The 15886-nt window shown below is 43.2% G+C and overlaps 1 protein-coding gene across 4 annotated transcripts in view; it reads right to left on the bottom strand.

The window, feature by feature from the left end:
* RPS6KA6 (ribosomal protein S6 kinase A6) overlaps positions 1–15886 on the bottom strand; it is an 82844-nt gene that overhangs the window by 30062 nt on the left and 36896 nt on the right. For all 4 annotated transcript variants that reach the window (XR_012234882.1, XM_073589913.1, XM_073589911.1 and 1 more), the window contains exons 7-8: positions 6315–6421; positions 6038–6075 (exon numbers count right to left, since the gene is read on the bottom strand). Coding sequence is in view for 3 of the 4 variants with exons in the window: in XM_073589913.1 (XP_073446014.1) it covers positions 6038–6075; positions 6315–6421 (145 nt within the window). In the remaining variant the exon portion in view is untranslated. The remainder of the gene's footprint in view (positions 1–6037; positions 6076–6314; positions 6422–15886) is intronic.

The raw sequence follows: 15886 nt of genomic DNA, 5'->3' as shown, positions 1-15886 counted from the left end.
TTCCTTTAAAATTCTTAATTCTGCGGATCCGTCAAAAAAACGGTTCCTGTGGCATCCGTTCACATCAGTTTGGAACGGATCCGCTTTTCCGCCTTTTTGGCGGATTTTAACTGACACAAAAAACTGAAGTGTGAAACAGGCCTAAGACGTAAAGGGTTTATACCAAGTATAGACGTTATTCCGGATCAACAAGAAAGATGATAATTTATAGATTAAAGAGGGCCCGAGTGCTTATCTGGAGTATTGTGCTCTGCAAGGCCTCATCTAAATGGAGCCGAAATCGAGCGTGCTCCTCTCCCCTCTGGGACCGCCGGAGACAGCCAGGTCCAGCACTCTGAGCCCCAGAGAATCACTGGAGAGGAGAGGCAAATGCTTGACCTACGTGCCATTCAAAACAAGGCTCCGTGCTGAAGGTGTCTAAGCAGTCACATACCCAGCAATAAACAGGAGATAAATACTTGGAACAACCTCTTTAAGAAGGCACTGTCTATAAAATGAGAATAAATCTATTCTTCACTGACAGCAAGAAAAGATCCTGGAAATAGGAAAGAAAGTGCTAAATCTATGAGAAAGCTGCAGAAAGTCGTTATAAGACAATGATACTAATTGCAGACAACAGGGATTCCCCATGAAGGTCTTGTCTAGGACTAGAGGAGCCCCCTTCTGCCTACAGGTTATCAGTGGTACTGCAGCGGATCCCTATTCACGTTCACAGACCTGAACCGCAATACTGCACATGAGCTGTACACGGGAGTGCCACTATTCATGGAAAAAAGGGACCATGATCTTTAACCCTCGACAACCTTGTAAGGCTGGAATCACTAGCGCTATTTTTAGGTCAAGTCAGGAGCAAATGTTAAAGAAAATGGGAATTTATGGTAAACAATTCTTCTTATTGGATCCACTTCCTGCTTTAAAAGAACCCCCAAGTGATCCAGGTAATATTAGAATACGCCAGATAACACTGCGGGCTGAAAGCACACACTGTGGCCCCTGGGTGCAAGGAGCCACAGTGATGGTAAGTGTCATGCATACACAGCCAGGGGAGGCTAGGTGCCACAGATCCCACCCACCACTGTTACCATTATGTCACAGATGACACTGGAAAGATCACACAGATCCAACCAACTGTCAGGGAACGCAACTCCGCTGCCTCCAATCGTAAGGACAATTACACAACTGACTGACGAAGCCGCGGCTGCTTCTACTGCTGGGTCACACACATATAAACACATCGGTACGGCCACTGCCAGCTCCGCAATAACGGTAGAACAACTAGCTGCCTCCTCCAATCATTTATACAGGCCGATTGGACACATTTTACAGGTAGCGTATGTCTTCAGGAGTGCGGTTTAGGCTGAGTGCAGACGGACTTTTTAGCCCTGCAGATTTTTCGGCGCAGAATGGAAGAAATCCGCAGGTCAAATGACCTGCATTTTTCCTGCGGATTTCTTCCATTTTTCCTGCGGTTTTATTGCGGTTTTTGTGCGGTTTTCCACTGCGGATTCCCCCCTGCGGATTTGGTGACAGGGGAGATGGAAAACCACACAAAAGTAGTAACATGCTGTGGATTTTGTACCGCAGGAAAACCGTGCGAAAAATCCACAGCGTCTGCACAGCAGGTTTTTTTTTCATTGATTTTAAGGCTACTGTACATCACAATGGGGATATGCAACGTTTCTGCGCGGTAAAATCCGCTGCGGATCCGCTGCAAATCTGCATCGTGTGCACACAGCCTTACAGAGCAAGAGGAACAGAACAATGGGGAGTACTTCTAAAGATATACAAGATGATATAAAACTGGAACAATACAATATACAGTGGGTACGGAAAGTATTCAGACCCCTTTAAATTTTTCACTCTGTTTCATTGCAGCCATTTGGTAAATTCAAAAAAGTTAATTTTTTCTCATTGATGTACACTCTGCACCCCATCTTGACTGACAAAAAAACAAAACAGAAATTTAGGAATTTTTGCAAATTTATTTAAAAAAGACTGAAATATCACATGGTCATAAGTATTCAGACCCTTTGCTCAGACACATATTTAAGTCACATGCTGTCCATTTCTTTGTGATCCTCCTTGAGATGGTTCTACTCCTTCATTGGAGTCCAGCTGTGTTTAATTAAGCGTATCACACCAAAAGAGAATCATGAGGTCAAGGGAACTGGCCAAGGAGCTCAGAGACAGAATTGTAGCAAGGCATAGATCTGGCCAAGGTTGCAAAACAATTTCTGCAATACTCAAGGCTCCTAAGAGCATAGTGGTCTCTATAATCCTTAAATGGAAGAGGTTTGGGACCACCAGAAGACTTCCTAAACCTGGCCGTACAGCCAAACTGAGCAATCGTGGGAGAAGAGCCTTGGTGAGAGCGGTAAAGAAGCCCCAAGATCACTGTGGCTCAGCTCCACAGATGCAGTAGGGAGATGGGAGAAAGTTCCACAAAGTCAGCTATCACTGCACTGCACTCCACCAGTCGAGTCTTTATGGCAGAATAGCCAGACAAAAGCCTCTCCTCAGTGCAAGACATATGAAAGCCTGCATAGAGTTTGCTAAAATACACATGAAGGACTCCCAGACTATGAGAAATAAGATTCTGTGGTCTAATAAGACGAAGATAGAACTTTTGGTGATAATTCTAAGCGGTATGTGTGGAGAAAACAGGCACAGCTCATCGACTGCCCAATACAATCCCAACAGTGAAACATGGTGGTGGCAGCATCATGCTATGGGGGTGTTTTTCAGCTGCAGGGACAGGACGACAGGTTGCAATTGAAGGTAACATGAATGCGGCAAAGTACAGAGATATCCAGGATAAAAACCTCTTCTAGAGTGCTCTGGACCTCAGACTTGGCCGAAGCTTCACCTTCCACCAAGACAATGACCCTAACCAGACAGCTAAAATAACAAAGGAGTGGCTTCAGAACAATTCTGTGACCATTCTTGACTGGCCCAGCCAGAGCCCTGACCTAAACCCAATTGAGCATCTCTGGAGAGCCCTGAAAATGGCTGTCCACCAACATTCACCATCCAACCTGAAGGAACTGGAGAGGATCTGCCAGGAAGAATGGCAGAGGATCCCCAAATCCAGGTGTGAAAAACTTGTTGCATCATTCCCAAGAAGACTCATAGCTGTAGTAGCTCAAAAGGATGCTTCTACTCAATACTGAGCAAAGGGTCTGAATACTTATGACAATGTGATATGTCAGTTTTTATTTTTTAATACATTTGCAAAGATTTCTACATTTGTTTTTTTTCAGTCAAGATGGGGTGCAGATGTACATTAATGAGGAAAAAAAAAAAAAACTTTTTTAAATTTACCAAATGGCTGCAATGAAACAAAGTGAAAAATTTAAAGGGGTCTGAATACTTTCCGTACCCACTGTATATAATAACATAAAATAAAAGGGAGAACAAAATAAAAGTACTAAATCTGATGTCTAAATCTGAAAATGGCTCAGAGCTTCGTGGAGGGAAGCACTCTTAAGAAAAATGGGAAAAACTACATCAAGCTGCACCTTCCAGGATGGACACAGGACAAAACTCAATTTCTGCTTTTTATCAGATCAAAGTACCGCCTACATTCCTCCTCTTGATGAGCTCATGTGGGGGCTGTGGGATGTGCTAGCTCATTCATTAATTATCACATCTCCAACTTACAAGATATCTTCACCCCAGAAGGTCAAAGGCTGTAGATATTGTCATCGTGATTTTACATTAATATCGAGCTGAAACATGGTCTGGATATCATCATCCATAGGAATGTTATTAAGTTGGAGGAGTTAGAATGGCCTTACAGCGATGTGAGTGAATGTGTTATATTTGCCCCTTTGCTACAACGCCGAAACGCGGGGGTCTTTATGCTGGCTGCACTAACGCGATCGTTCATTTCCAGTTCTATACTCGCGCCTGTGCAGTGTGTATTTTGCATGCGCCGCTCATAACTGTGTCAGTAGTATCATGTTTTCATTGTGCCCACGTGAATATTTATTTACCTTGAGCACGGTTTTTACTATTTCTGTTTATCAGCCGCGTGTGTGTCATAATCTACTTCTTAATGGTTATCCACGCCTTCGCATTGTATGCCTTTGTGCTTGCAACTTCTGGCCATTTTACTGGCATCGCATTCCATTCTTTATCCGCGCATGCGCACCATGCTTGTTTATGTGCCGTCCATAGCAACGCAGCCGCGTGTGTCAATCTACTTCTTATTGATTATCTGTGCCTGCGCATTGTATGCCTTTGTGCTGGCAACTTCAGGCCACTTTACCCGCGCATGCGCACCATGTTTGTTTATGCGCCGTCCAAAGCAACGCTACGTTTAGAGTTACCGTCGCACGGCAATTATGTATTTCCTGCTTGGTATTCTCCACGCATCTCTGGTAAGCAACACAACTGCAACTCATTTTTGCTTGATTTATACATATACATTGGGTATGGGACGCCAGTAATGACTGCCCCTGACGAAGCCACCGAGAGTGGCGACACGCGTCGGGCATTCTCTTCTGCCTTTACCTGTCTCCATGTGTGCTTCACTGGCTGCCCTTGCATTTGCTTCAAAACACCTGCATATGGGTATTTATTCTGCGCTAGCCCGTGACTTTTCTTTCATTTACAGCCAGTCTTTATGTATTTGGATAAGGGTTCCCCGTCCTCTTGTGGTCCTATGCAATCTCTGCAGCCACTTCATGTTGGCACAAACCTTATTAGGCTCTTTGGCTTCCATTTGGTTAGGCCAATGTATGTGTACTGTTCTGGCTTGTTTCATCTGCGGTGGGTAGATTCATTATTGGGTAACCTGTGGGTTATCCAAGTGGGACTGGGGTTATATTTACATTTCTGAATCTATTTCCCTTTTCCATTTTTTCCATATTGGATGGTATGCTGTTTATATATGTGTGTACAGGCATTATTCGCTTACATACATGAGTGACAGGTTTCAGGCTGCAGCTCCATTATGAGCACAAATGTTAGTTAGGTAATGTCACATATGTGACTTTTTAATGTTTTTAATGTTGTGTCATTGTGGTGTTTTTTGTACTCAAAAATATATGTGATTTTTCTACATTGTGTGGTGATCCCCTCTATATGGCCTGTAACTCTTCTCCTTGTTCATGTGTAACATTATATACAGGCCTTGGGAATATCCCACGATTATTGCCCTGTGGTGTCCTCTCGTTTCTTATAATGCCGAAAATCTCCCATAAATATCGGGATCGATGCAGAAACCAATATTCATCAATGACCACTGGCTCAAAAAGGTCTAAGAAGCCGTGCTTTGATCAGAGGATGCTCTTTGGTTTGGAAGTGTACTTCCCCATCTCTTGGTAAACTTATCTCAGACTTGGTGTCTTTTTCCCAGCAAATCTACCTGTTGTAATTTCCTGGTCATTGCATGAGGCAACTACTTCAATGGAGATGGAAGTGTCAGCTCTCTCTTCCCTACCTATAATTAATCCCATATGTTCAATGTGAAGGTGACATGTCCCCATTCTAGAGAGGTCTTATGGATTTTTAATTTTTCTCTATCAGTCAGTAAGCTCAGAGACAATGCTACAATCACCTAAGGGGTACGGTTTCCTTGCTAATAAAGGGGCTGGCTGATGGGATGTTAATAGCTGCAGCTAGCTCCATCCTAGGACTATGCAATGGCTCTGGCAGAAGGAGGCTGGCTCAGCCACAGGTGTAGCACAATTATTAGATAATGTAAAAAGCTACACCATAATAGCTGAATCACCCATGCAGGGTGGAGTTGCTACGTTCTTGTGATTTTTAGATGCACGTGATATTGAGCACATTCGCCTAGCTTCAGCACCCAGAGATGAGGCCAGGAATAAAAAAAATGGGGAGATCAGAAGCGTCATTCTCACACGTATAGTCACAGAGCTCCAGATAATGATGCCACATCACAGTCAGAGGGGACAACGAGCAGCAAAAAGAAATGAACAAACTGTAAATGCAGACAGGAGACGTGGACAGGCCACCATTACACACAAACGAGATGAATGAAATGCTTCGCTGGAGAATCGTCACCTACCTGTTAACTTGATATGTCCTGCTTCATCAAGCAAAATGCTGAAAATTAAAATGTACATTCACCAACACACATAACAGGATTTGGTAGAAAAGGTCACAGTAATAAGAAATAAAGACACAAAGTAACCAGGAAAATTCAGAAACAGAACTTTGCACTAACTCTAGAGAAATCAGTACCCCCAAGTACCAGAGGGTGAAACAACATGCAAAGATGGAGACAATGGTCTCAGAAAACAGACACAGGAAACAAACTAGATAATATCTGGGTTTTACTTTACTTTTCTGGCTTTAGGTCTCTGTAGACGATTCCCAGGCTGTGCAGGTGATCAAGTGCTAGGGCCAGCTCTGCCAAGTAGAATTTCACATCTTCCTCTGTAAACATAACCTAATAAGAACTGTATAGATTTACTTTATGTTCTATCAAAATGGAAAACATCACATAGATAAGACAAGAATACCCACCCCACCTGCTCCATGCAAAACATGGGAAATGGTAACAAGGGGGCAAACACAACAAGGGGGCAAACACAACAAGGCAGCAAGGATGTATTTGGAGAGAATTCACAAATATAATGAGTGCTTGAGACTAGTAACTAAAACATGGATCATTCTTTTTTGCTGTGGAGCTGCATGTTATTTTTTTCCATTTTTTGAAACCTTTATGGACCTCTTTATTCAGTGCTAATTTTTATAGAATTTTCCAAGGAGCGTGGCTCACATGATTTTTACCCACTTTTTGGGCTTCAAAAGGCTGAAAGGCCGGGATCAGGGATTCCTCTGATCTAGGACTTTAGATCCTGCCATGTTTTACAGGCTATGCCTGGCTTCTGATGTCACAGCCACAGTCACTGCGCCCGTGTGATCAGCCGGATGGGTATGAGTGCACTGATAAGGCCTTCCCATAGTGTGCCAACCATGATTTCGAGGAGTGGTGCCGGCCTCGCTCTCTACTCTATAAAGGTCGGCAACGCACGGTCGTGATTCATTCTTCCCTAGCGTCTATAAATACTCACGGCACGTCAATATTTGCAGCCAATAACACGAGATGAAATTGAGTAACGAGATCACAGCAGCAACAGCTGGTAAAAAGGCGACCCCCGCTGGTTACACTCTCACGGTAAATAATTCAATAATGCCCCGTGAGGCTGCGACCTTTTCAAAGCAAAACATTTCAGTAACCAAATCCTGCAAACATTTACCGCATATGTTAGAAAAGGAAGTGAATTTTGGAAACAGAGAGTTCCTCACTGTGGACGGCAAAACAAGGCATGCTGGGAACGTAAAAGGACAGCCTGGTATTAAGTCCATGGCAAGAAAAATCCTCCTCACTCCACTACTGCAGTCCGCCAGAGCACCGATGAGCAAAGAATGCTTTATTCTATAGCTACAAAAGCTACAAAATCAAAAGCTGCAATCACAACTCTGCAGAGCCTCATAGAGAACAGAGAAGCGAACAAGTGTATGGAAGAAGCAGGAGAGGTAGCTGCCTGGTGAATAATAATTTTTATTTTTATATAGCGCCAACATATTCCGCAGCGCTTTACAGTTTGCACACATTATCATCACTGTCCCTGATGGGGCTTACAATCTAAATTCCCTATCAGTATGATATTGGAATGTGGGAGGAAACCGGAGTGCCCGGAGGAAACCCACGCAAACATGGGGAGAACATACAAACGCCTTGCAAATGTTGTCCTTGGTGGAATTCGAATCCAGGACTCGCTGCAAGGCTGCAGTGCTAACCACTGAGCCACCATGCTGGCCCCGACTGCAGCTTCAGCTGTGAGTGGAGAATTACGGAAGATGGGAGAATCACAATAAGGATGCGGACGAGGTTGCAGTGGATCAAGCGTTCAGCAGCAAAACAGAGCAGGCAGCGAGGAAGTGAGCGCAGGATGAAATCCCCCTGTCCTCATTACGCATCCAGAATGAAATCATACAGTCACAACTGCTTTCTGAGAGGAGGGACGTGGGCGGCTGAAGATGTTCCCCACAAGGAGAATGGAGACACGTCGGCAAGAACATTCTCCAGCTCTGTGCAAAGTCAGGACGCTGCTCAGAAGAACATGAAATATGGAATTACTGTAATTCAGGGAAAAATACTGAACCAACTCATCACTAAGGCTACTTTCACACTTGCGTTAGGAGGCGCAGCATACGCTCGGCGTGAAGCTCCGCCCCCTGCCGCACCTCCGCCTATCGGCGCATGACGCTGCATGCAACCTGCGTACCCTATCTTTAGCATTGGGTACGCAGGCCGTGGGCAGGTATGCTTTTGCCGGCGCATGAGTCCTTTTGATGATGCGCCGGCCACACCCAAATACAACACGTTGCGTTTGACGCAGGTCGGCACACCGTCAAAACGACGCAGGCGCCGGCAAAAGGATACCTGCGCACGGCCTGCGTACCCAATGCTAAAGATAGGGTACGCAGGTCGCATGCAGCGTCATGCGCCCATAGGTGGAGCTGACCGGAGGAGACGCGGCAGGGGGCGGAGCTTCACGACGATCATACACTGCGCCTCCTAACGCAAGTGTGAAAGTAGCCTTACCTCTACATGGAGTATCACACGTTACATACTGTATTATATTCCAGAGCTGCACTCACTGTGTACATACATTACTAATCCTGTACGGATCCTGAGTTGCATCCTGTATTATACCCCAGAGCTGCACTCACTATTCTGCTGGTGCAGTCACTGTGAACATACATTACTGATCCTGAGTTACATCCTGTATTATACTCCAGAGCTGCACTCACTATTCTGCTGGTGCAGTCACTGTGTACATACATTACTGATCCTGAGTTACATCCTGTATTATACCCCAGAGCTGCACTCACTATTCTGCTGGTGCAGTCACTGTGTACATACATGACTGATCCTGGGCTACATCCTTTATTATACCCCAGAGCTGCACTCACTATTCTGCTGGTGCAGTCACTGTGTACATACATTACTGATCCTGAGTTACATCTTGTATTATACCCCAGAGCTGCACTCACTATTCGGCTGGTAAAGTCACTGTGTACATACATTACATTATTGATCTTGCACTGATCCTGAGTTACATCCTGTATTATACTCCAGAACTGTACTCACTATTCTGCTGGTGCAGTCACTGTGTACATACATTACTGATCCTGAGTTACATCCTGTATTATACCCCAGAGCTGCACTCACTATTCTGCTGGTGCAGTCACTGTGTACATACATTACTAATCCTGTACTGATCCCGAGTTACCTCCTGTATTATACTCCAGAGCTGCACTCACTATTCTGCTGATGCAGTCACTATGTACATAGATTACATTACTGATCCGGAGTTACCTCCTGTATTATACCCCAGAGCTGCACTCACTATTCTGCTGGTGCAGTCACTGTGTACATACATGACTGATCCTGGGTTACATCCTTTATTATACCCCAGAGCTGCACTCACTATTCTGCTGGTGCAGTCACTGTGTACATACATTACATTACTGATCCTGAGTTACCTCCTGTATTATACTCCAGAGCTGCACTCACTATTCTGCTGGTGCAGTCACTGTGTACATACATTACATTACTGATCCTGCGTTACATCCTGTATTATACCCCAGAGCTGCACTCATTCTGCAGGTGCAGTCACTGTGTACATACATTACTTATCCTGTACTGATCCTGAGTTACATTCTGTATTATACCCCAGTGCTGCACTCACTATTCTGCTGGTGCAGTCACTGTGTACATACATTACTGATCCTGAGTTACCTCCTGTATTATACTCCAGAGCTGCACTCACTATTCTGCTGGTGCAGTCACTGTGTACATACATTACATTACTGATCCTGAGTTACATCCAGTATTATACTCCAGAGCTGCACTCACTATTATGCTGATGCAGTCACTGTGTGCATACATTACTGATCCTGAGTTACATCCTGTATTACACTCCAGAGCTGCACTCACTATACTGCTGGTGCAGTCACTGTGTACATACATTACTAATCCTGTACTGATCCTGAGTTACCTCCTGTATTATACTCCAGGGCTGCACTCACTATTCTGCTGATGCAGTCACTATGTACATACATTACATTACTGATCCTGAGTTACCTCCTGTATTATACTCCAGAGCTGCACTCACTATTCTGCTGGTGCAGTCACTGTGTACATACATGACTGATCCTGGGCTACATCCTTTATTATACCCCAGAGCTGCACTCACTATTCTGCTGGTGCAGTCACTGTGTACATACATTACTGATCCTGAGTTACATCTTGTATTATACCCCAGAGCTGCACTCACTATTCGGCTGGTAAAGTCACTGTGTACATACATTACATTATTGATCTTGCACTGATCCTGAGTTACATCCTGTATTATACTCCAGAACTGTACTCACTATTCTGCTGGTGCAGTCACTGTGTACATACATTACTGATCCTGAGTTACATCCTGTATTATACCCCAGAGCTGCACTCACTATTCTGCTGGTGCAGTCACTGTGTACATACATTACTGATCCTGAGTTACATCCTGTATTATACTCCAGAGCTGCACTCACTATTCTGCTGGTGCAGTCACTGTGTACATACATTACTGATCCTGAGTTACATCCTGTATTATACCCCAGAGCTGCACTCAGTGACTGCACCAGCAGAATAGTGTGTACATACATTACATTACTGATCCTGAGTTACATCCTGTATTATACCCCAGAGCTGCACTCACTATTCTGCTGGTGCAGTCACTGTGTACATACATTACTAATCCTGTACTGATCCCGAGTTACCTCCTGTATTATACTCCAGAGCTGCACTCACTATTCTGCTGATGCAGTCACTATGTACATACATTACATTACTGATCCTGAGTTACCTCCTGTATTATACCCCAGAGCTGCACTCACTATTCTGCTGGTGCAGTCACTGTGTACATACATGACTGATCCTGAGTTACCTCCTGTATTATACTCCAGAGCTGCACTCACTATTCTGCTGGTGCAGTCACTGTGTACATACATTACATTACTGATCCTGAGTTACATCCTGTATACTCCAGAGCTGCACTCACTATTCTGCTGGTGCAGTCACTGTGTACATACATTACATTACTGATCCTGCGTTACATCCTGTATTATACCCCAGAGCTGCACTCATTCTGCAGGTGCAGTCACTGTGTACATACATTACATATCCTGTACTGATCCTGAGTTACCTCCTGTATTATACTCCAGAGCTGCACTCACTATTCTGCTGGTGCAGTCACTGTGTGCATACATTACTGATCCTGAGTTACATCCTGTATTACACTCCAGAGCTGCACTCACTATTCTGCTGGTGCAGTCACTGTGTGCATACATTACTGATCCTGAGTTACATCCTGTATTACACTCCAGAGCTGCATTCACTCTTCTGCTGGTGCAGTCACTGTGTGCATACATTACTGATCCTGAGTTACATCTTGCATTACACTCCAGAGCTGCACTCACTATTCTGCTGGTGCAGTCACTGTGTGCATACATTACTGATCCTGAGTTACATCCTGTATTACACTCCAGAGCTGCACTGCACTGATTACACGGTAGCATTTTCTGGTTATAATACCTCTCCGCTGATAGAGTCTGATCAGTACAGTAACGAGGTCTGTGGAGTTGGAGTCAGTATAAAATGGATTGACTCCTAATATATACAACACATTGGGTTGAGTAGTTCAAGTGAAGGATGGGCTGAATATTTTTACATAAGAATTTGGGAAAGTTATGAAATGTCCTATAAAGGTCTGCTTTATTTCAGATCTGAGGATCTCGGCTGTTAGTGGAGATTAATTTCTGCTGCACCTTATACAGATGCTCAGTAGTGACCAGGGCTGTGGAGTCGGAGAAAGAAATTGAGGAGTAGGAGGTTTGGCTTACCGACTCCACAGTGCTGCTCCCTGATACGACATTACACGGAGCTCCTATCGGCAGCGGCCTCCCTGTGCCGCGGCTTCCTGCACATTTCATCGTCTCCTAATGTAATAACCATTTGCTTCCATTACGCGTTTTAATGGTAACTGAATTACAGGTAAGCTGCGCCGCTTGCTTTTTAGTCCATTCACCAATTAATTTAAGTAATTAGTCTATGTAGACAGATGGCTCTGCGACACGCGCTTATCTCTGATACCATTCCAAGAAGAGGAGGCAGAAGAGGAAGGATTGTCTGCAGTCGGTGACCTGAGGGAGATGCGATATCTGCTCCTCATATCAGCACAAAGGGGGGGTCCTGACACCTCCCCAGAGATCTAGAGTTACATCATACTCTAGACTCCCCTCCTGTTGGCTCTCAGGCTGCAGGACCTCATATTTCACTTGCGCATATATACCGGTATATATTTAATTTTTTTTTTATATTTTTTCATTAAAAAACTAACTTGTCTGAAATAAAGCATCCCTCATGCAGCAATGACGACCGAAAAATAAAGCAATTGGTCTTGGGGAAAAAAGAGGAAAAACAAAAGTGAAAAAAATAGTTTTTCTTGCACATGCACTTTTGGGATTTTGCTCTCTTTACGGTAGGTGAATATTTCTATGTTTTGATAAAAGACTGACGCACTGACATTAAGTGTTTTTTTTATTTATTTTAATGGCGGGAAAAGAAGGGGATGATTTTTGTTTTTTCTGCATTTAAATACTTTTATTTTCTCCATTATTTTATTTTAGTTTCCTTACGAGAACTTCAAACTGCCTGCGATCATCCAATCGCTTATACTGAAATACTGCAGAATATCGTGAAAACAATAGTCTATCATCGAGCTCAACCAGTGGCTTCACCAACGCACCAAAATGCCAGTGGTAGAGGGGGTCTTAGGTAGGTCCAGTCTGCCATAGTAAACCAATTGGTCAGTCATGATCCAGCACCAACGTGCATTACTTTTTATTTAGAAACTGACAGCATCTAAATGATATACAGCCGCAAACAAAAATCTTTCGATTTTCATCTGCAAGTCGTCTGATACTGTAACCTCTTAAAAATAATAAAAGGCCAAATAATACAGTGCTCTATGTTATTGCAAAGGAACGGAAAAAACACCTGACCGCATGTAAAAACATTCATGTGACCCACACGCGTGACTGCCATCGCTCTGCGCTGCTTGTTTTGCATTGGGACTTAAAATATGCCATAAAAAAAGGATTAACCCCTTCACCACCTTGGGATTTTCAGTTTTTGAGTTTCCGGTTTTTTTTTTTCTCCCCTTCTTCACAGAGGCTTAACTATTTTTCTGTCAATATGGCCATGTGAGGGCTTGTTTTTTGTGGGACGAGTTGGAATTTTTAATGACACCACATTGCTTTTACCATACAGTGTACTGGAAAACAGGAAAAAAAAACTGCAACAAAAGAGCAATTAAACTTTTTTTTTTTTTGTTCACTAAATATTGAAATCTGCTATTATGAGTCTCTAGGTCATTAAAAGTTCGTAGACACCAAACATGTCTAGGTTCTTTTTTGTTTAATTGGTGAAAACAAAATCCAAAGTTTGTATAAAAAAAAAAAAAAAAAAGTCACCATTTTTCGTGATCTGGGTGAGGGCTTATTTTTTTGAGCACTGACATTTTTATTAATATCATTTTGGGGTAGATGCAATCTTTTTATCGCCCGTTATTGCATACTATTGCAATGTTGTGGCGACCAAAAACCATTATTCTGGCGCTTTGTTTTTTTTTCCGTTACGCCGTTTACCGTTCGGATTAACTGTTTTTATATATTGATATATCGTGTGATTCTGAACCTTGTGATAACAAATGTATTTTTTTTTGTTTTATTTTGAATGGTGCAAAAAGGGGGGGGGGGGTGATTTAATCTTAAATTTTGTTAAATATGTAAATATTTTTAAAAATATTTTCTATTGTTTCACTTTTTACTTGCTTCAGTAGTCTCCAAGGAAGACTAGAAGCTGCAATCTTCTGATCGCTTGTGCTACACATAGCAGCGATCATAGCTGATCAGCGATGAAAACCACATGGGTCTCCTGCAGACCCTGGGTTGTCATGCCAACCCATTTGCGACCCACGGTCTTGTGACACGGGAGCCGATGGGCGAGGTTTGTGATGCGCTTCTGACCTGATCATGTTAAATGCTGCTGTCAGACTGCGGCATTTAACATGTTAAAAGCCATGGGTGGATCGCAATTTCACTCATGACTGTTAGGGGCAGGTGTCAGCTGATGAAATCAGCTGGCATGTGCTGGAAAAGTTGCAGGCTCATCGTCAGAGCCAGCATCAAACAGGGGGAGGTGACCTATGACGCACCCATATGTCACAGGTCGTAAAGGAGTTGTCCGGGCAAAAAGTGCTCGATACCTGGGGGTCAGATTCTGTAAATAACATAATACAATCATGCCTGAAAGTCTTTGCATCCTTGAAATTGTTCCTGAAAATTAAGTATCGCTCCCAGAAAATTATCACAATTACACCCGTTTTGTCATACACATTTACTTCCATTGTGTGTATTGGAACAACAGAAAGCAGAGAAAAACATGGAAATTGGACATAATTTCACACAAAACCCTAAAACCGGTCTAGACAAAATTGTTGGCACCCTCCGTAACATATGTTTGCACCCCTATTGGAATAAATACCTGCAATCGCATCCTATAACCATCACAAGCTTCTTACACCACTCAGCTGGAATTTTGGATGACTCATTTTGCAAACTGCTCCAGGTCTCTCATATGTGAAGGTGCCTTTTCCCAAACAGCAGTATTAAGATCTCTCCACAGGTGATCAAAGGGTTTTAGATCAGGCCTCATTGCTGCCACTTCACAACTCTCCAGGGTTTTGTTTCCATCCATTTCTGGTGAGGTCTTGAATTATGTTTGGGGTCATTCTCCTGATGTAAAACTCATGAACCCTAAGGAAGCAAACCCAGCTTTTTCACACTGGACACTACAGTGCCACCCAAAATCCTTTGTAATCTTCAGATTTTATGATGCCTTACACACAGTAAAGGCACTCATTGCCAGAGGCCGCAAAACAACCCCAAAACATCTCTGAACCGCCACCATATTTGACTGTATGTACTGTATTCTTTTTTTTGAAGGCCTCATTCGGTTTTCGGTAATCTGTAGAATGATATGTTTTACCAAAAAAACTATCTTGGTCTCATCTGTCTACAAGATGTTTTCCCAGAAGGATTTTGGCTTACTCACGTACATTCTGGCTAACTGCATTCTAGCTTTTTTTATTTCTTTGTCAGCAGTGGGGTCCTCCATGAGTCTGCTATAGCATTTCATTCAAATGTGGATGGATAGTCTGCGCAGACACTGAAGCCCTCTGAACATGCAGGACAGCTTGAATTTCTTTGGACCTTGGTTGGAGCTGCTTATCCACCATCCTGTGTTGTAACCATTCATCAATTTCTCTCTGCCGTCCACGTCCAGGGAGATTGGTTGCAGTGCCATGGATAGTAAACTTCTTGATTATGTTGCTCACCATGGACAAGGGAACATCAAGATCTCTTGAGACGGACTTGTAACCTTAATATAAGTAGATATTTTTTAACATTGTTGGTTCTCAAGTCCTCAAACAGTTCTCTTCTCATCTTTCTGATCTCCATGATTAGTGTAGCACACAGACACACAATTCAAAGATTGAGTCAACTTCTCCCCCCTTATTATCTAGTTTCAGATGTGATTTTCATTTTGCCCACACCTGTTAGAGTGGGGAAAAAAAGTATTTAGTCAGTCAGCAATAGTGCAAGTTCCACCACTTAAAAAGATGAGAGGCGTCTGTAATTTACATCATAGGTAGACCTCAACTATGGGAGACAAACTGAGAAAAAAAAATCCAGAAAATCACATTGTCTGTTTTGTTTTCATTTTATTTGC

The sequence above is a fragment of the Dendrobates tinctorius genome, unplaced genomic scaffold, assembly GCF_039654945.1.
Source record: "Dendrobates tinctorius isolate UK_male_01 unplaced genomic scaffold, ASM3965494v1 ptg000114l, whole genome shotgun sequence".
NCBI lineage: Eukaryota > Metazoa > Chordata > Amphibia > Anura > Dendrobatidae > Dendrobates > Dendrobates tinctorius.
This window is presented reverse-complemented; position numbering and strand designations above follow the sequence as displayed.